The sequence below is a fragment of the Calidris pugnax genome, unplaced genomic scaffold (assembly GCF_001431845.1).
Source record: "Calidris pugnax isolate Ruff unplaced genomic scaffold, ASM143184v1 scaffold44, whole genome shotgun sequence".
NCBI lineage: Eukaryota > Metazoa > Chordata > Aves > Charadriiformes > Scolopacidae > Calidris > Calidris pugnax.
The window spans coordinates 43,777,010-43,797,614 of NW_015094506.1; the positions used below are offsets into that span (position 1 = coordinate 43,777,010).

At 38.0% G+C, this 20,605-nt stretch overlaps 1 protein-coding gene across 1 annotated transcript in view; it reads left to right on the top strand.

The window, feature by feature from the left end:
- COG5 (component of oligomeric golgi complex 5) overlaps positions 1-20,605 on the top strand; it is a 188,214-nt gene that overhangs the window by 207 nt on the left and 167,402 nt on the right. The window contains exons 2-7 of the mRNA XM_014963365.1: positions 7-19; positions 1,295-1,434; positions 2,423-2,480; positions 5,548-5,602; positions 5,703-5,772; positions 10,647-10,767. Of these exons, the coding sequence (XP_014818851.1) occupies positions 7-19; positions 1,295-1,434; positions 2,423-2,480; positions 5,548-5,602; positions 5,703-5,772; positions 10,647-10,767 (457 nt within the window). The remainder of the gene's footprint in view (positions 1-6; positions 20-1,294; positions 1,435-2,422; positions 2,481-5,547; positions 5,603-5,702; positions 5,773-10,646; positions 10,768-20,605) is intronic.

Below are 20,605 nucleotides of genomic sequence, written 5' to 3' on the forward strand. Positions count from 1 at the left end.
GCCGAGCTGCTGGCGGACGGTAAGACGCGGCCGCTGGGGTTGCGTGCGGGACCGGGGGAGGCAGCGCCTGGCTGTGCCCCCCGCCGGCGGGACCGCGTCTGGAATCCCGTCGGCGGGCGACCCTGAGGAGACGGAGGGTCCTGTGTGAGGGCTGGGCGGGCAGGGCCGGGAGAGAGGCGGCGGTGCTCGGGGACGGGGCGAGGAGGGCGGTGAACCCCCCGGCGGCACTGTCAAGTTGCGGAAAGTTTGGGCGGCGGACGGGCGGCGGCGGGGAGCGGCCCCCCCTCCGGGAGGAGACCTCCCCCTGCGGGCGGAGAGGCCTTCACGGCCCGGTCCTGCCAGGTGGCCCGTTCACCTGTGGCCGCTGGCTCCGGAAGGGAAACAAAACCGTGCACTGAAAGGAGAGAGGAAGGCGCTTTGGTGGTATTCGTGTGCGCTGTCTGGGTCTTGTGTGAGCCAAAATGGTCATTGCGGTGTCATTAATTTAGTAGTTTATAAACCAGTAGTGTTGTAAGAGTCCGGTATGATTTAATGAAGCTGTGTTTCATGCCACGTCCATCCTCGGTGATCTGAAGAAAGGCTGAGAGAGCTGGGACTCTAGCCTGCAGAAGAGAAGGCCGAGGGGAGAACTTATTAATCCTTATAATTATCTAAAGGGCGGTTTGGGGGAGGATGGAGCTGGACTCTTTTCAGTGGTTCCCAGTGACAGAGCAATGGGCACAAGCTGGAACATGGGAAGTTCCACTCATATTTGAGGAAAAACTTCTTTAGGGTGAGGGTGGCAGAGCCCTGGAACAGGCTGCTCAGGGAGGTCGTGGAGTCCCCTCCTCTGGAGATCATAAAGACCCACCTGGATGCAGTTCTGATTGATGTGCTCTGGGCAACCCTGCTGTGTCAGGGGAGTTGGACTAGATGATCTCTAGAGGTCCCTTCCAACTCTGACCATTCCGTGATTCTGTGAAGGTGACTGGTGTGTGTTTGATTGTGGGTACAACCTCGACATCCTCACCCTCGTTACACTGTACCATTTGAAGACGAAGGTATTGATACTTTTTAATGTATTCTACTCAAGAAAAGGCTGTGGAGACTAAAGGAACGTGTGTCTTTTTTACTATTTACAATCCCTCCCCTCTTGATTGTGGTCTGAAATCAGTGCCTCATTTGTATTATGTGACGTAGAGAACATACGCTGTTACATTTGGAGAAACTGAAGGTCAGAGAACTGTATGCTTTAGATCCATAAATATTATTTAACTGGTTTGAAGTATGAAGATAAAATATAAATCTTTTTCAGAATGTTATGCTGACTTCTTCAGAGAAGACTTTGATGTGAAAGCTTACACTTCCCAGTCTATCCATCAGGCTGTGATAGCTGAACAACTGGCAAAACTTGCCCAAGGTATTAGTCAGTTGGATAAAGAGCTTCATTTGCAGGTAAGTTTAAAGCATGCCTGTTATTCTGGAGTGGTTGATATAAACAAGTCAAAAGCTTAATAATCTTACGATCTTACTGCTTCTGAAATTGCCCAGTGCACTCTGGAAGCAGTAACTGAAGGCAGAACTTGCAGCAAAACTACTAGTCAATCTGATACTTAAGTCAATCAAGCCCATTCTTAATACTCTTACTAAGAAGCCATATACTGCTTTGTTTTCAGTTTCTACAGCCAACCTCTGTATACATGAGGTTCCAGTCTTCCTTGTAAGGATGTTCCCTGACTCTTTCCAAATGATCATGTCAGCTATCAAAAACGCTGGCCTGTATTTTGAGGATAGTAATTGTGAGAAGATAGCAAATGAATTAACTTGTGCCCTTTAGTTGCCTTGGCTCTAAGGCTTACCTTTAGCTGGGCAAATATCACCTATGTTAACACACCTCCACACTTTCAGAAATGCTTTTGAGTTTGGATAGTAGGAGACTTTTTGGTAAAATCTACACAAACACCACTAATCCACAGTGGATCCTGCAATGAGGACATGCTAAGTTTGTGTGTAGTTTCAAAACTGTCTTCTTCCCTCCCTCTGTTGCAGTTGTTAAGTTCTTCAGAGACTAGTTTCTAAATGTTATAAATAGAAAATATTAAAAATGTGAATACACATTATTACTGTGTGATTAATAAGGTTACAATTATTATATATAAAGATGTGTTGAAATGTGATTGTTCTGCTGGCTGTTATTTAATTTAATTAATTAGGCTATGCTGCAATTACTGATCCTCTTCTCCTTCTGGGCTTGCCACTTTTGTGAATTAAAACATGTTCTGAAAACCCTTTCATCTTTAAGGTGTGGCTGCTTTTCCCTGTGTCTGCCTAATGTAGTGATGATGAGACTTTAATGCCTAATGTAAGAACAATGATGATATATTAATACATTCCTTTCAGGCATACATCTCAATTTCTCTGTGTTGCTTGTATCTTTTTAAAGGTTGTTGCAAGACATGAAGACCTGTTGGCCCAAGCAACTGGAATTGAATCCCTGGAAGGTAAATATCATTATATTGTGCTTGTTACTTCTTACAGTGGAGGCAGGACTGTTAATATCTGTGCGGGGAATGTCATTCACTGCCAACTTTGGCCCCTAGTGTTAAGGCTACAGATTTTACTTCTGAGGAGTAACATGTGGTAGCTTTTTTTGATGTCAGTAGATGGAGCTCCAGGGAGAAGATTTGGCTGACACTTCTCTGTAGTAACTACTTCATAGGAAAAGATACTTTGATAATCAGTTCTGAGCAACTTTAGCAATCAAGTCTTTTTGACCTTTTAATCTATTTTTCTAAGGAAGCCTAATTTTGTTCCAACATTAGTTGATAGCTGTTGCCGTAAGCACCAAGCTTGTGCATGTTGTGTATGCATGTGTTGCGTAGTTTGCAAATCTTAACCGAAGAGGCTTTAACACATAGTCTTAACTGCATTGAGATATTTTTTTTCCTAGTAAGAGGCGAATAAGTTAAATACATACCTTTGTGTTATTCCACTGTTTGGGTTCTGAATTGTAACATAAACGACTGACTTTCCAAGGCCTTACTTAGGAACCATTAAATCTATATAGAAAAATGCTTGGGCTATATTTATCTTGTACCAGGAGCTCATGAGATCTGCCATCCTGCTCTTTGTCACTTGCTGGAAACTTTATATGGTTTGAGGTTTTTGTTGCACAGAAAGATATTTATCCCTGTAACATGCTAATTTGCATATACTATGGGATCCAAGCATATCCCCTTTTCCCCTTCTATTTTGTAACTTGCTAAGTAATTTATCTTTGTTCCTTCTTCTGCTTCCAGGTTTTAGCATAACCAGAGAGTTTGTGGTTACTGACAGTTATAGTCTCTCCTTAGTCTTTGGAACTTGTTAGATACAGTATTCAAATTTTAGCATTTGCATGTAGCTATACAAATACAGAAAGCCTATTTAATCTAGCAATGGTAGCTTCTGAATAATTTTTAAAACAGTTGGAAAATTAAGCATAGGAAGACTGGAATCTGTGTTCATCCTCCAAATAAGAAGTAGATAAGAATTTGTAGTCAATCTTGTGATTAATAAATACCTCCCAGTGATGATCTTCAGCAATTTGTGCTCAATGGAATTGTATTTTCTGAAGTCACGGTTGTTTCTGAAGGCATTCCTTCCTAAAATTGCTCTGAGGAAAGAATGAAGTACTTCAAAACAACTATTCAGTTATAAAACATTTCTGTAAGGCAGGTGTGGTAAATAATGTGTGTTTTACAGCTATTTAATACTTGAGACATCAGTAGAAACTTCAGTCTGCAAGTTGCTAGGAAAATTGAAAGTCTGTGCACACAAAGATGATGAAGTTACGCAAAACTTTCTTACCTCTGCCCTGCTTGTGCTACATGTGATATATGGTCACTGTAGAGAAACACTGAGTCAAGACTTGTAAGGAAACGAAAAGATGGATGTCAACAGAAATTTTAATCATGAAGTTAGAAACACATAGCTCTTGGTATGTTTGTCAAGAAAGTCACCAAGTGAAGGTTATGGAACTGATTCACAGCACGCACAATCATTTGGATGCGTGCAAGTGACTTTCATTAAAATTGATATGCCCAGGTTGAGGAGTCTTTTCTTTTTTAGGTCTGTGCACTTTTTTAATGGTACGAGGGTCTGGTTATACGTACTCTTTTCTGTCTGTAGGTTGCTCAATAGATATCTTGAGCTACCTGTTAGCTCAAGATAAGCTAAATAGTATCATCCCATGTCTTACACAGCAGATGGATAGGGTAGATTGTCTTTTCACCCATCTTAATTCTTCATTCCATCAACAGAACTGCTGTATGCTGTACAGCAATGTCACAGTCATAGATGCAGCACTGTCACGCTACTGGCCCTCTCCCATTGTTGCAATGTGGAGTAGAAAATTCAGCCTATTCTGCCAACTTTTCACTGTATCTCATATCTTCATCCTCTGATGTGTGAGAATTGCATGCTTACCATTCCATGTGTAAATGTCAGAGAACTCCCGAGTTTGTCACTAAGCCAAATTAATAATTCTGAAATAGGGAGAAGATGGGAGTTGGCATAGTTATACAAAATATGTGAGATATAGTCCCAGTACAGGACAAGCTGAATAAAACTATTAGCAGGAGTTATATTTATCTTCCATCTTACTGTATCATACTGAAGTTTTATGTTTATTATTAGCTGGAGTTATGTTTATCTTCCATCTTACTGTATCGCAGTTTTATCCAATTTAAAGATGACATGCTTATAAACAGGTCTTTACAAAAATGTAGTATATTTGAGAATGCTAACGTTAACTGGAACAAAAATAATTTCACTGGCCTGGGTTTGCATAACAATTAAATTCTCAGCAGGCTGATTCCATATTGCAAAAATGACTGCTACCCTTGACTATGCAATTTATCAAGAACAGAAGAAGCATGCTTGTAGGCTTTCTTTGTGCTGCTTTTCCAAACTAATCAGGAACAGACATGATTAGGGTAGTTTGCTCTGTTTGTAATCTAAATTAGATGACCTCACAATGACATTGATACCTTTGTTTTTGCTCAAAATGCTTATGCACAGGAAGAAAACCTTGAAATAGAGTTGGTTATCTTCTCAGTCCTCTTTCTGTTGGTTTCTCTGAATTGCCTAGTCACTACATTAAATAAATAAAATAGGTTCTGCCATTTTTGTATATCATGTTCGGGTGTTTGTACCATAGTTTTCATCAGCAGTCCTGATCATCATTCTCTTAGAAAGCAACATGCTGTAAATATTATTTGAAACCTAACATATAATGAATTTCAGAGTGATATTTCTTCTGTAGGTTTGTGTTGTCTACTAGTAAGTTTTCCGTAACATTTAGTAAGTGCCCTATTACCTGCTCAATTTATTTCCAAACATGCTGTGTTCTGTTAATTTCAATCTGTTTGACTGTTTTGTTGTTAAGGAGGAAACTAGTTTTTTTTTTTTTGGTTTTTTTTTTTTTTTTTTAATGCTAAAGTAGTCTGCAGTAGTTACTATGATATGAAGAAGAGTTTTTTTCTATGTGGCAAGTGTTTTATACAAAAAATCTCATTTATTTTGCAGGTGTCCTCCAAATGATGCAGACTAGAATCGGTGCTTTACAAAGTACTGTTGATAGGTATGCCATTCTGTATGCAATTGGGAAGTATAAATTCTTAATTGTTCTATCATGTTATTTATTAATACTGCTATAAATAAATTTCTCTTCTTATTTTTAGAATTAGAGTCAAAATTGTTGACCCCTACAACAAAATAGTGTCTCGCACAGCTCAGCTAGCAAAACTTCAAGTAAGTTGTATGAAAACTGTATTTTAAAAAAATACTTTTCAGTATTTCTGAATGAAAATGTCAGTATTTTTCAATGAAATTCAGTACTGTTTGTATTTTCATGAGCTGCTCTGAAGTACTTTGTATTGCAAAGTATGAAACTGACCTTTGCACTAGCTAAGTGAGTTTTTGTGGAGATGGAGAGAAGAGGAAAAGGTTATCTGAGTACCAATTAATTAAATTCTCATTACTGTTTATGTTATTTTGGTATTTAATGTTATGGTGCCATTGTGTAGAAGATGCTTTTCTCCTCTAAGTTAATGAATGCTTGACTACAGCTTAGTGAAAAGTTTGGGAATTAATTCTTTCAAAATAGTCAAGATGCAACTTATGGAGCCAGTTGTGGTTCTGGAGTTTTATAAGCCCAGGTACATAGTTGTCCCTGTTTTTTGAATATAAGTAGGGTCTACTGGAGAATGTAGATCTCTGTTAGAAGACAGCAGTGGAAGAGAGTTTATCGCAACGATGATACACGTCAAACATTTCCATTGTTCATTTTATAATAGTTGAAAATTATTCCATAGATCTTTAGTCATGTAGCTGCATTCTGTTCTGTTTATGGTTTGAAAATCAACACAACTCCAAATATACAAGTGTTTAATGAGTTATTGTTTAAACTATTTGTCTTCACAAGTTTACCTTAGCTTTGCAGAACTAGGAACTTACATTCTAGTGGTTAAAATTTGAGCTGTATACACTCAAGTAGATTGCCATCTGCGGTGACTGCTGTTGTACAGCAGAGTGGATGAAGCTGCAAACCGTCATGCAGTTTCTAGACTAGGGGCTGGTGGAGCAGCTGCACTCATCTCTCAGCTGAACTTCTATTATTTTCTATGTTACTTTCGGTAGCAGTGAAGTTCAGCAGGAAGCTCTTAACACCTTGTTCAGCCAGTTTGCCCAGCTGTGGGTCCTGTTCTTTTCAACTCCAGCTGTTAGTTTTTGCCACTGGGCAAAACTTCTGTGACTTCCAAGTGTCAGGTTAAGTGTTGATTTTTTTTATTGTTCTCTGATGTATGTTACAGCTGTGGAAAGGGCTGTGGGAATTTGCAGCTAAAGATGACGGTCGTTTCTGTCTGACCTCACAGAAAGTTAAACTGCAGAAGGACACCAGAGAAGAATGACTCCCTGAACTTAGGAGATGTTTCTTGGATTCTCTTTGCTTCCTCTTTGCTGTAGCAGGGTTACACGGATTTTCCTGTGGCAGGAGTGCGGCATGCATCCAGGGTCAGCATTACTCAGCCTGTGCCAGGGAATTTGTAATATCTGGCTTTTCTTGGCTGTAAGTCAGAATAAAGGGATGCAGGGTAAAGAGAGCCTGCTAGGCTACCCTTCCTAGCATCCAAATCCACTTACTTAACTCAGTGTAGAAAGAGGAACGATGATTCCAGTTTCTCTGCCAGTGTGACTCCATCCTTGGCACGAGAGCTGGACTTATGGGTTGAGTGAATAGGCTTTTGAAATCTCAACCCTCCTGCCTCCCCAGGATGCAGTGTCGTCGTGTCTCTTTACCTGACTGCCTTGTTTGTTCAGGAAGGAAGGGCAACTTCCTTCCTGGTGGTGGTATAACATGAAATTGCTCCCAAATGCAAGACTTGTGGCATGGGACACTTTCAAACTTGCTAATTTTATCATTTGATGTACAGTTGGTAGAGTAAGTACAAAAGGTAGATGACTGATAAAAGAGGTTGTGCTCTGTCAAAATCTGTAGGGCTGGCAGGTATATTTTGCTGAACTGTGCAGCATTTAAGGGCCTCTTGTACTTGTGATGGTATTATTTTAGTGCTTCTCCATTGATTGCTGTGGGACTGCTCACAAACTGAAGGAATATTTGGCTTGCATAAAGCTGGATTTTGCCATCCTTAATTGTTTTTAATATAGTCTGTTTTTTTCATAAACATTCTCATTGCAAATTCATTGTCAAACTTCAAATCTAGTCCTGAATTCTAAATCTCTGCTGTGTGCTTGTGTATATTATGGCTTGCTCTGCTCTTAGAACTTCATGGCATCCCAAGGGAGGAGCAGTCGCACAAAGCTTACTTCCTACTTTAAATCATACTGTCCTCTTCTGAGTCTTTCCATAGTAAATCACAAGCTAAATGGGAATAGTTAACAGCTGAAATATGCAGACAGAGTTTGTCCTTCAGAGGGTCATTTTCTGTGCAGCTCTGTTTAACCAAGTGTTTCTACAGGTTCTCTTAATTTCAGATATATTGGTGCTTAAAAATCCTTGTAAAAGCCAAATTTTTAAAACCATTAAAAATAATAATGATGTATTTTAAAGTTGTTCTCGCAGGTTTTATTCAGGTGCTACTAACTAAATAGTAAATGTAGTCTGAAGATAGTGGGCTGTTTTGTCTTTCTTCATGTTTCTGTTATATATACATTGAATTACATTATGATCTAGCACATATATGCAATTGCATATATGAGCTATGCACTGGCACATTTTCAAGTGGTCCTCCCTTTATAATTAAGTCTTCTTTCAATAATTTCTTAACATTAATTTGAGATTAAAAGTAAGAGGCTTGTTGATGGCTTGAATTGTAGCAAGAATATCTGTTAGTGCTGATATGTTGCTTTAAAATTCAGGAGATAACTTGACATGTAATCACCAGAAATTATCAAGTTTTATTTGTAATTTTACTAAAACCACTGGGACTAACTTGGGACATTGGCCTTTTCCAAATTAATTCTTGAACAGTGGAATTCATTCCTCCTTGGATGAAAGCACCTCCTTCAGAAGAGCATACTATATCAACTCAGGAAGGGAATGTTTCTTGAATTAATTCAGACTTCTGTGCAGGTGGTCAGGTTAAAGGATCTAGCATCTATGAACAGCTCCACTATTAGATAAGTTTGTTTTATTTCTGTTACATGGTCCCCATGTATTGCATTTTCTTACACTAACTGGGAGTTATTAATAACTTGAACAACTCAAGTAAATGGAAATAGTTAGGTGAAACAGAACCTTTGCCAAGGACAAAATGCAGTAGCAACCACTATGAAGTTGAGAATACGTCTTCAGTGTCCTTGGATTTTTCTCTCCTTTCTAACTCCCAGGACCCGAAGTTAAAACTTGTTTTTGCTCTTGTATCTAAATTTAACTTTTCCCATCTCTTATTCAGTTTGATAGTCCTTTTAAAAGATTGTTTCTTGGGATAGGAGATAATGAACAACAATCAAATGAAAAAGAAATAATCTTTTGGCATGTAAAGTAAAAGATGGTCAGAAGATAACTGAAGTTGAATTCCTAGGGAAAATGTTAGCCAGAGGTACACGATTGGATTACAGAGTAATTAAATTTGAAAGCAAAGTAGGAATACGTGTGAAGCACAATGCACTGTATAAGAAGCTATTTTTGATTCATCTAGCAAAAATTTAGTTCACAGATATGAAAGTGATATGTGGATCAAGATTTTTCTAATTAAAGAAATGAATTAATATAAACTAATACGTTAATCTCTCAAAGTAGGATAATCCCTGCTTGGTTCTCACTAACGGTAATAGAAATCATGTGGTTAAATTGTCTTAGAATGCTTAGGAAACTTGCCCTTCAGGCTATGTGATACAGACCCAAAAGCAGCAAGAGTAATTATGCTTTTGGTAATTTGCCTCAGTGGGGCTTTTTCTAATTTTTTCTTTTTATTTTTTCTGTTTAATAAAATTAAACTATAAATATTTGTGTTTTGATTGGTTTGTGCTGGCATAGAGATGAGGTGGACAAGTTGGGCAGTCCCTGAATATTGGTTGAAATGACTCACCTGTGTATGTTTTCATACGTGCATGTTGAAGTTAGTTTTCAAGATATTAACTTGAATCTAAAACAGGTGTTCAAAGTCTGTCAGATAGTAAATACTTTTTAATTGAATTTTGGTATCCAGAAGGTAAATATTTCAGGAGGCTTTTGTCTTCAGTATCAGGGAAAATACCTCAGAACAACTAGTGTTACTTGTTCCAAATTTCTAATTTGCCTCTCTTGTTAATCAGATGTTGAACTGGACCTGTGACTGTACTGCTTTTTTACTTTCTGAATTGCATTTCTGAATTTTAGTTAAGCCCCACTGACCCAACCCAGCCCTAGAGGGACTCTGCACTTGATATAACTCTTACTGTTTCTCTGTCTCTATTATCTACTGTGTAGAGGGAGAAAACCTATTTCAAGGTCTTATTTGAATGGAAAATTACGGAACTATTATGTTTGATTCAGATGTCAGCAATGCTAAATTGGTGCTAATTGAAAACATTCACAGATATGTTTCATGGAAATTTACATATGCATTCATTAATTTTTTTATCCAAGAATGCAGTTTATTTTAATAAACCTTTGAAAGATTGTGAACTAACAGTTGGCTGAATGAGGGTGACTAGCCTTATGAGAATTTTGCTGAAAATGAGATTTTACATATATTCCTACCATAAGAGTTACTATCTGTAATAACAATTTAAAGTTTTAGTGTCCTTTAGTGCTGCCATTTTGCTTATTTTGGATCAATATTTGATTGGCGAGGCAAACTTCTTAATTTAACTAAAGCTTACAGAGGGGAGGAATATTGAGGAAAGATGCACAATATAAAATAAAGCTCACTTTACTAGCAATGACAGTATGATCTCAGTAGCCCGGTAAACATAATTACCAGCTTAGAAAGTATTGGTATGTGTTGCATAAAATCATGTTAAAAATCCTGGAAAAAAAGGGATTTCAGTGTTCTAAAATGCCTTGTTTTTATTCACATTCATATTTCCTTTTTTGGTTAAAATATTTCCATATTTGAGGCCTAATATTATGTCATCATAATGTACTGATAATATCCCCTAATGCTATGATTTCTCTGCAGGCTGCCTGTGACTTGCTGCGGAGGATAATACGCATCTTGTATCTCAGTAAGAGACTTCAAGGACAACTGCAAGGAGGAAGCAGAGAGATAACAAAAGCTGCCCAGAGTCTCAATGAACTTGGTGAGTCCTTCTTAGTTATTTGTAGAGGCGTTTTTAGGTTGCACTCATATGACTCGCACTAGTGTTTAACTTAAAAGACAAACCCCCAAGACTTTTTACTATGGTTCTTGCTGTCTATTTCCCAATTTGCGTTGAGAAATGGCATGGACAAAACTCATTAGTACTTTCAGTTTTTTCATATGATTTATCTAGATAAAGATGTTTAATAACAACTTCTTTTGGGCAACATTTTTTTTGTGAAGCAATTAATTACTTATTGGTTTGTGTTTGTATCAACTGCCTTCAGAGGCAGAAGATAGGTATTTAGACTTTGGAAGACATTGCGCTACAATAAGGTGTAGTTTGAATTACAGTTTATGTCCTAAAAGAAAATGATTGTCCCTGTGACCATTATGAAAGCCATATTTGATACGATATATAGATACCTAACCTAAGTCAGATACTGGAAGCATTCTGCTGCAGTAGTGGCTAATTTACCCTGTATTTTATTGGCTTCCAGGAAGAATGATGAAATAGTTCTCATGTTCTCACGTTACATGAGTTATGCTAGACTGTTTTCCAGTTGCTTGGGTACTTGAGCTCGCTTGGGTACTTCCACACTGTGCTGCTGGATGCAGCGAGGAACATCCCGTTAGTCTTAGAGATCAGTTGTTGATGTTGTATGTGGTATCTTGCCAGCTGTTTCTTCTTTGGTTTAATGGTATTCAAATTTCGGCTTCCAAAAATAGGTTGTGGGAGGGCTGAACTATCAAACATTTAGAATCATCCTGAGGTTTATTGTGCGTATTTGTCACTACCGCTCTTTTTATAGTGTGCAATCAAAAAATTATTAGACAATGACTTAGTCTTATAATTAGCAGATGCTGTGTTGCAAATGGGAAGTTTATATGTTTAATTGGTGTATCAGTTTGACTGAAGCACTTAAGCATCAATTGTAGCTTTCTAAGCTAAAATTTTTTTTCTAATTTTCTATTTTTTCTCATTTTTAATTTTCTTTCAATTTTGATGTCTCTTCACATCTTCAGGATATATAAACTAATACTGTCTTATAACTACCTCAATTACAAGTCTTGTGGGATTAATCTGAATGGTAGATCCTATCCTAATAATTAGTACACTTTAATGGTGAAATCCGAGATGTTTATCTTTTGTAATTTTTAGGATTTCTTTCTTCTAAAGAGTATGTCTTCCTCTTTTTTTTTTTCTTTTATCATTTGCAAAATGTGCTTCCATTTCCTTCTGTTTAAGTGTCACAGTCTTTTGAGGTTTTTGTTTTCAAGTACTTGGTCTTTTCCTGAAGCTTAGAAAAGTCTGAGTAATTATTATTGGTATAGATGAAGGGCAACTTGTCTCCCTAGGAAGCCCTTTTGAGTTTCATTCTACAGTCCACAGGGGGGAGCCAAGGCTTGTGGTCCTTAATTTAATCCTTAATTAATCCTTAATTCTGGATATTTTATGGCCAGGTGAAATCCCTTGTCTGCTGTCATTTCTCTCTCCTTCTCTTTACCCTGGTATCTCTTCCTTTCTTCTCCAATCTCCATCTGTGTCCCTTCCTCATCTTTTGGCTATCTGATCTTTGTTACCGTCTGCTGCCCACCTTGGCTGGTCTCTATTCTTATTGCCTCCCTGTTGGCCATGATGCCCAGCACTCGAGTAGATGGGAACATCCCACTGAGGGTGGCCGGTGTGGTGGGCTGGAGGTGTCTGTCCTGTGTGCTGGGGTGGTAGCTTGTTGGGTACATGGAAGCTCTGTTCAGAGATGAGGAAAGTGCGCAGTGGCTGGAGTCAACACGGCTCAGGGTTCTGCAGTGGGAGTCAGTGGGGAAGTGGTGTGTTGCAGGGAGGCTGGATTTTGGGGTATGACTGGGCTTCTGGCCCTGGAAAGCATTGGGATATGGGGGAGATCTGTAAGGTGGAGGTGGTGGTGATAGGAGAGCGATGTGGCGACTTTGAGGTTTTGGCAATGCTGTGCTTCAGAAAGATGGGAAATGTGATGTAGTGCTCTGTGGCTTCAGGAGGGTGGGAAGCACAGGAACAGGTACTGGGCACTGGTTATTTGGTGGTGAGATACAAAAGCTTTGCAAGGGTTTGGGAAGTACTGCAACGTCTGATGGCAGTAAAAAATTAGTAGACATGGGTGATGTGAAAACCTGGGAGCCCTGTGTCATGGAGGCTTGCTTTTGAATTGGGGATCATGGCCAAGATGAGTGGTAATTTGTGTTTTTAACCAGATATTTCTGAATAGCCCTTTTGGCTGTCATTCAGGGAAAATTTTTTCCCATTGTTTATTACCTTTCTGTTGAACGTGTGGTGCAGTATAATTTCTTCTTTGTTGAAATCAGCAGCACTGTGATACTACCATAAAGCTTTGCACTTTCTATGCTATAATATGCCTTATAGTGCTTATAGGTTATTCTGTGCGGAATCTTGGGATAACTGGCCTTTTATATTTAGGTACTGTTACACTCTGTGTGTATGTTTGGGGGACACGAACGTGTATGTGCCCATTTAGGTATACGTATTCACCGTGTATTTCCTCAGCAAATCTATGTTAGTTCACTTACTGCTTTTACTTAGATGTGTCTTCAAGTTTGTTTTGCAGTGATGGGAAGAGAGATGATATAAAATCTTGGAATTAGATAGAAATATGGATCAATCAGAGGAACTACAAGAAACAGTAGCTTTTACTGAGAAGGGTTTCTTTATCGGACATTTTGTTAAGTTGCTAGTGTAGTCTGCAGATCTCCAGCTTCCGTGGATGATGTTAGGAACTTTACTCTTTGAAAGCATTTGGTTAATATTTTTATCATGATCTCTACTTAAAACTAAAGAGGATCTAAAATTCCTCTCTGATGGAGGAATTCACATTCTTTGAAATTAACTTCTCACTTTGGCATGGTAAGAATAGAAACTGGATTCCCTATGTAATTTTTAGAGATTAAATATGATTAATATATAAACCCCAAACTTTCTTCTGTAACTCCTCCACTTCCCAACATACTTCTTTGGGTTCTCTAGCAAAGTAGAAACAGAGCTGTGATAGTCTACTGAATATGCCATTAGCTGCTTCTCTAGTGATGATTCTTCATATTATACAACCCAATTCAGCATATGAATAGGTAAAGCAAGTGGCATATTTGGATATCATGCAGTGCCTAATGCAGTGAATTACATGCTCTGACTATGCTTCTTGGTGATATTTTAATACAAATATTTTTTAAAGGCAAAAAGAAACATTCCCAATCAAATTTAAACAATAGAATGCAACAAGAAAATGGTAAACTATATAGAGTTCCCTTTCACAAAAGAAATTCTGCAGGTTTTAAAAAAATGTGTCTTCTGTGTGAGTATGCTGAAATTACTGTCAGTAACAGTGGCCAGTAACTGATCAGATAAAGATGAAAAAATTCTTAGTTGTGCAGCAAATGGCTAGCTTGACTCTGGACAGTTTGTTAATTCCATCTGTCAGTTACAGAGCTAGCTCTGGACAGCAAGGGATTTATATCTTTTGCTTGTTAAATGCCTATAACTGATGTCGTCATTATTCATATAAATGCCTAGGCATCTTTTAATTATAATAAACTCCTAGGCCCTGTATATGGTTGTATTATAATTTCTTTCACAGTGAATGAATTTATTTGCTTGAATGACCTTGCGAGCATATAATACTTGTAGGCAGCCTTTTGCAGCAGCCATATTTTTGCTCTTTTGTAAACTCGGAGTTAGTCTGTGACTGAGCTGTGCAGCCATGAAATGAAGGGGAAGGAGTCTATTGAAATACAGTTTTGAGTGTCTTTAATATAGCAGTTACTTCAGGACCATACTACCTTCTATGTAACTTACGAGAAGAGAGGCTGGGGGAAGATAGGACTATGACCTTACTTTAAAGCTAAATAATTCTGGAGAAAAGGAAAAGTATTGTCAGTTACGGAAGTCTAGCTAAAATGGAGAAAACCCTATGTATTGTGCTCTTTATAAAGAGAGAGCAAAGCTTTAGGCTTAATGTGGCAATAAAAGATTTAAGGGAAATTCAAAGAAATAAAGCTTAATGTTGATGATACTTGTAAAGAAGTGTAGTTTGGATGGAGAAAACTGAAATTAGTGAGGATATGCATGATATTGGGTGAAACAGTTTGAAAGAAGTTTTTCGGCTATGCCTGGAAGGCCTCTTTGTAGCTGGCCTAATGTAGGTGGTGGTAGCCCTGTCTTCTCAGGTGCACTCCAGAGATAGTGACAGCTGCACAAAATGACAGTGATCTTGGGCCTGAAAAATTTTCTGGTGGAGGTTAGAAAAAAAATAGACTTAGTGCCTTTCTGAGGTAAACAAGATGTGTCATGATATCATTTAAACAAGAAAAAGCCTAGATATAGCTGATATGTCTGTTAGAATAAAAATCAGAGGAAATGGGAGGAGGAAAATGACCTCTTGTCTGACAGCCTTAACAGGGATTGCGTTGGTGGGATCCTGTCTTGTCCGGTATTGAGGCTTCTCTGTTTCAGTGTGCTTTTCTAGTACTCCTACTAGGTATAGTACCCTGGAGTTTCCACTGAAAGGGAATACCATTGTAAAGATTGTGAAGTTATCTATAGAATCACGTCTCTTGTCACCCAGTTTGTGTCATATAGTAATCTAAAATAATGCTCGATAAAGGGAGAGTATTATATTTCTTTATGAAAATCACTGTATTTTTTTACACTTAGTTCTTGTAGTTGTGTTGTAGTAATGTCACAGAGTCTGTATTTTCCCTATCTTTCAAATTGCTTATGACATTAAATAGAGAAAAATCTTTCCAAATATTTTAAACCTAAGAAGTCAATTTATTTTCTTCTTTGTTGCTGTTAAGACATGGACCGATTGCATAGAAAGGAATGTATTCCTTTGTGTGCCTATGTATGTAATTTTATGTATATAAATATTTATAAAAACCAAATATAAACAATATGTATATTCATCCTAATGTATCTCAACTGGTTTTCAGAGTAATCTCATTGTTCTTAGTGGTTATCTTTGGGAACTCCTACGGAGACAGATTAGAGTCCAGAAGATGGGAGAGCTTGCTTTATTGAAAATAAAACTGGCTCGTGTTTTATTTAGACAACTCAAACTAACTTGACTTCCTTAAGCAAAGAAACTCTAGAACAAATAAGTGATTTGTAGGGGCATAGAATATCAAAGTGCTATTAAATAGTAGGCCACATAGATTTATCAAGAATGAATCCCACCACATTTAACCAACCACATTTTCTTTGTTGGCAACATAACAAGTCTTAGAAATAGGTCAATGACTGCCTTGTAGATTTAAATAGGGCTCTGGACACCTTGTGGCATCAATGACTGCCTTGTAGTTTGATTTAAATAGGGCTCTGGACACCTTGTGGCACTAGCAGAATCAGCAATATAATCCAGATGAAAATGTTGGGCAATGAATGCAGAAGTTTTGAGAAAGCTGTACCCCAAGTCATCATCATTTGTTCACTGTTGCCCAGCAATATATCAGGTGGGGTTTTGTTGAAATCTGTTCTGCAGTTGGCTCATGTTTGCATTAGTGGTTTGACTGATGTAATATGGCGTATCCTTATTAAATTTACAAGTAGTAATCAAGCAGAGAAGAATGGAAAGTATGCTGGGAAACAGGATTAGAATGAAGAATATTCTTAGCAAATTGGAGATACATCTTAGCAGAACTGATTTCATTTCTCTTCCAGACAAGTGTAAATTCCTAGCAATAAATAGTTGTTGTTAACAGCAGGAGTAGGAGAAATGACTGTGTGGATAACAGTTCTGCAGAGAGGCTTGATAGTTCCTCAGGAATTGAGTGCAAGCCACTTGTTCATTTGTTTTGTAACAGCACGACTTTGTTGGCAATGAAATTTGTACTGATCTTTATAAGGAAGGGTGTTGTGTGCAAGGCACTTCAAACAAATCTTTTGTTCATGCTTCAGCTGGTGTATCAAGTCCCTTTTGAGGCACCTCATACAAGGAAGATGAAGGTTAATTGGAGAAAGTCCTAAGTACAGCAGTAATGATGGCTGAAGGTCTCGAGGATGGGCAGTGGGTGGAGGAACTGAAAGTGTGTGGCTCTTTGGTTTGGAAAAGAGGGGTCTGAGAGGCAGAGTAACATTCTTCAGATAAATAAACGTTTTTCAAATGGGGGGGGGGGGGGGAGTAAATGGCTCCACTGTGATCAAACCAGTAAGTAATGGGCCTGAAATGAAGCAAAGAAAATTTTTATCTAAAATGTTAGGAAAGGTTTCTGCCAGTAATGCTGATTTCAGGGGAGTTGTATAGTCAGTATTTGAAGCTTTCTCTAAACTATTTTTAAAAAAGCGTGTATCAGGAATAGTTTAGATAGAGGTGGTTTTGCCTTTAAGCATAACGACTGAGTAAGCTGACCTGCTGCCAGTCCTTTGTTTCTCTCAGAGACACTCTCCTCCCCCCAACTCTGTTAATAGAAAATATATTATAGGTATATTTGGTTTGGGATTTTGGTTTGTTTATTTTTTTTTTTTTCTTCTTTTTTTTCTCAATTAGTCAGACTTCTTGATGTAAAGTTTGCTTCCCATGAGTTGGTTTGTTGGGCACTATGCCCAGATACCTCCGGGAATATTAGGACAGTGTGACTGGAAAATTCATGCCATCACTTTAGTTCAGCCTCTTCTTATCACTCCTTCAGATGAAATAGTAGATAAATCTCCTCAAAGACCTTCAACTCGCCCCTCTGACACAATTACTTCTCTTCTGGTTACTCACGATGTGATTGACATTCAAGTTAACTTCACACAGTTCATCATGTTACTGGTGTGCTGCAAAAGTCGGCCCTCAAAACTGTTGTCAGTGCTCTCTAGGAGAATGCAGTGAGCAAAAGGAAGGTGGTACTGACTATGTGGATGTAAAAGTTGTGTATTAAATTTTTTTGCCTTTGCCAGGAAAGAAGGCAGGCTATCCATTTCTCAGTGACCCAGCTGTTATTAAGAAAGATGTTAATTTACTCCTGTAAGTTTTTAATCATAGAATAGTTTGGCTTGTAAGGAACCATTAAAGGTCATCTAGTCCATGAGCTCAGAGCCCCGTTTAACCTGACCTTGAATGTTTCCAGGGATGGGGCATCTACCACCTCTCTGGGCAACCTGTTCCAGGGTTTCACTACCATCATAGTAAAAAATGTCTTCCTTAAATCTAGTCTAAATCTGCCCTCTTTTAGTTTAAAACCATTGCCCCTTGTCCTGTGGCAACAGGCCCTGCTAAAAAGTCTGTCCCCATCTTTCTTCTAAGTCCCCTTTAAGTATTGGAAAGGCTACAATAGGGTATCCCAGAGGCTTCTCTTCTCCAGGCTGAACAACCCCAGCTCTCTCAGCCTGTCCTCATAGAGGAGGTGCTCCATCCCTCTGATCATCTTTGTGTCCCTCCTCTGGACCCACTCCAGGAGGCCCATGTCCTTTCTGTGCCGAGGGCTCCAGAGCTAGATGCAGTAATCCAAGTGGGGTCTCAACAGAGTAGAGGGACAGAATCACCTCCCTCACCCTGCTGGCCACAGTTAATATTTGGGAATGATGATGAATATTGTTTTGTGTTCATCAAAATAATAAACACTACTAGTCAGCATTCAGGACGCAAGACTTCTAATTTGTTGAAAACTTAAATAACTCCTTTTAGTAGTAATGTTCATACTTGTTTGTTTTAGAGTGATTATCTTATCCTTATCTATTGCAAGTTGGAATTATCTGCACCTGTTGTTTCCACAGTGTGCCTTATTAATCTTGATATTAGAACAGTGTAAATAATCTGACCAAAACAGATTTATTCTGAAGTGATTGCATATTGGCTGACTGTAATATTGTCCTTCAGGTTAAATATAGTTGTATAAAAACTATTACATTTTAACTGCTGCAGTTTTTGAAGTAACATTAGATCTGTGTTATGTATGTGTGCACAAGTATTACTGAATTTGCAGTGATAAGCCATCTAACACCTGCCTTAGATAATATGGTAGCTATCTTTCACTGCTGCCTTCTTCCCGTATCATATTCAGCAATGAACTTAGGTTGTTGCTTTCTGTTCTAAGCAAAAATGTAGTGTACAATTGCTAAGCCAGATCTTGTGTTGAATCAAACTGCAATTAAAGTGAGGAAGGACTTGGTTACTGTCAGGTTGCTGAGTTCCTTCTCTGCTAGTACGCAGAGCAGACAGATCTGTTGAGATTAATATTGCTGTGCACAGTTTCTCATGAGAATCAACACACATCAGTCTGGAGGGAAAAGTTGCTTTCATGGTACTTTTACTTAGGGATTTAGATGCAGTGCTATTTATTGCCTTGTGCAAGACCTAGTGTCCTCTAAAATAATATAGCATATGTGTGTGTGGCACAATGCACTGTTCTGCAGGGGTAACCGAACTGATTTGATCAATTGGAATTACACACCCATGGTAGCATGATGCTTTGCCTGGGGTAGTTAGTCCTGCTGAGAATGAGTGAATTGTATTACTGGCTCAGAACCATCTGAATTGTTTTTGAAAGCCACTGCTTCAGGTGGTACATCTGCATCCATAGCAAGTGCAAATATCTTGCTAAACATTTTTTTTCTGTCCCTGGTGGTGTTAGCACTAACATCGCCAGACCTCTGCTGAAATCGTTTGGGCTAAAATATTCTATGCCTTTCTGTAGTTGAGTGTAATCTCCATGTTCTTTAATTTCACATTGTTCCTTTCAGTTGAGTTGTTATTTTATTTTGTTTTGTTTTTCCAAAGGCTCTGTTACCATAAGATGGAAGATCTTGCAAAAAAGTTATTGTGCAGTTTTATTTGTAGTATTTCAGGCCAAGAGAACCCTCTCTGGTGGGGAGATTAAACAGACATACTAATAATTTTAAAGTTTTAATATTTGTAGCTTTAAAACAAAGAATCTTGAACTGTTTGGAAACTGAGAACTCATTTTTATATAAAAGCTTAATTTTTCCAAAAGCAGACTTACAAAAAATTTAAAAAATAATGAGAAGTTCTTCACAAACATGAGGCCAGTGTCACATGTGAAATGCATATAGAATACACTGTCTGAACTGCTTGTCTTCAGCATTTCTGGTAAAAACTGTAAATGATGGCCTGTTGCTCTAGTTACATTGTGATTAACTGTAGTGCATTTAATCACAAAATAATTGTATAATATATAATAAATAGTTATGTACCAGATACTATGATTCTCATGAATAGTATGGATCATTCTGTAAGTCAGATATGCTGCCATAATTGCCATTTATGCCAATTTCATTGCCATAAAATAATTACTCTTTATTTTTAATGTGATAATTTTGATAGAACCATTCAGTTTACATTCATACAACAGAGGTAATTGAAGTTGTTATTTTATACATTGATAAAGAAAAAAAGCATATTTGTAATGCTTCAATTTACTAAGTTTGGAAAGATTCTGGTTTAATCAGTTGATCCGTGGTTTCAAGGAAAGGAGTGCCATGAAAGCCATGGATAGTTCATGCTAACAAAAAAAAAAAAAAAAATCGTCTGATCGTCTTGGGTACTAAGAAGATCTTGTTGTTTTTTTAGTGTTGTTCCTGGCTTCATGTCTGCCAAAGTCACTACCTCATTTATTGTAAATTAATGTGAAAGATAGAGCTAGTTAAGTTTCTCCTGAGTTGTGTTATTTCATTAATTATGCAGTACAACCAAATATTTTGTGTAACGAGGGTAGAAGCTGGTCTTTGTTTTCTTATGTAGTTGCTATACCATCCGCTCTTTTTTTTTTTTTTTTTTTTTTTTTTTTTTTTTTTTTCAGTTTGAATAACCTGTGAGCCAGGCAACATTCTGCTATTTTGGGTATGTGGGAGA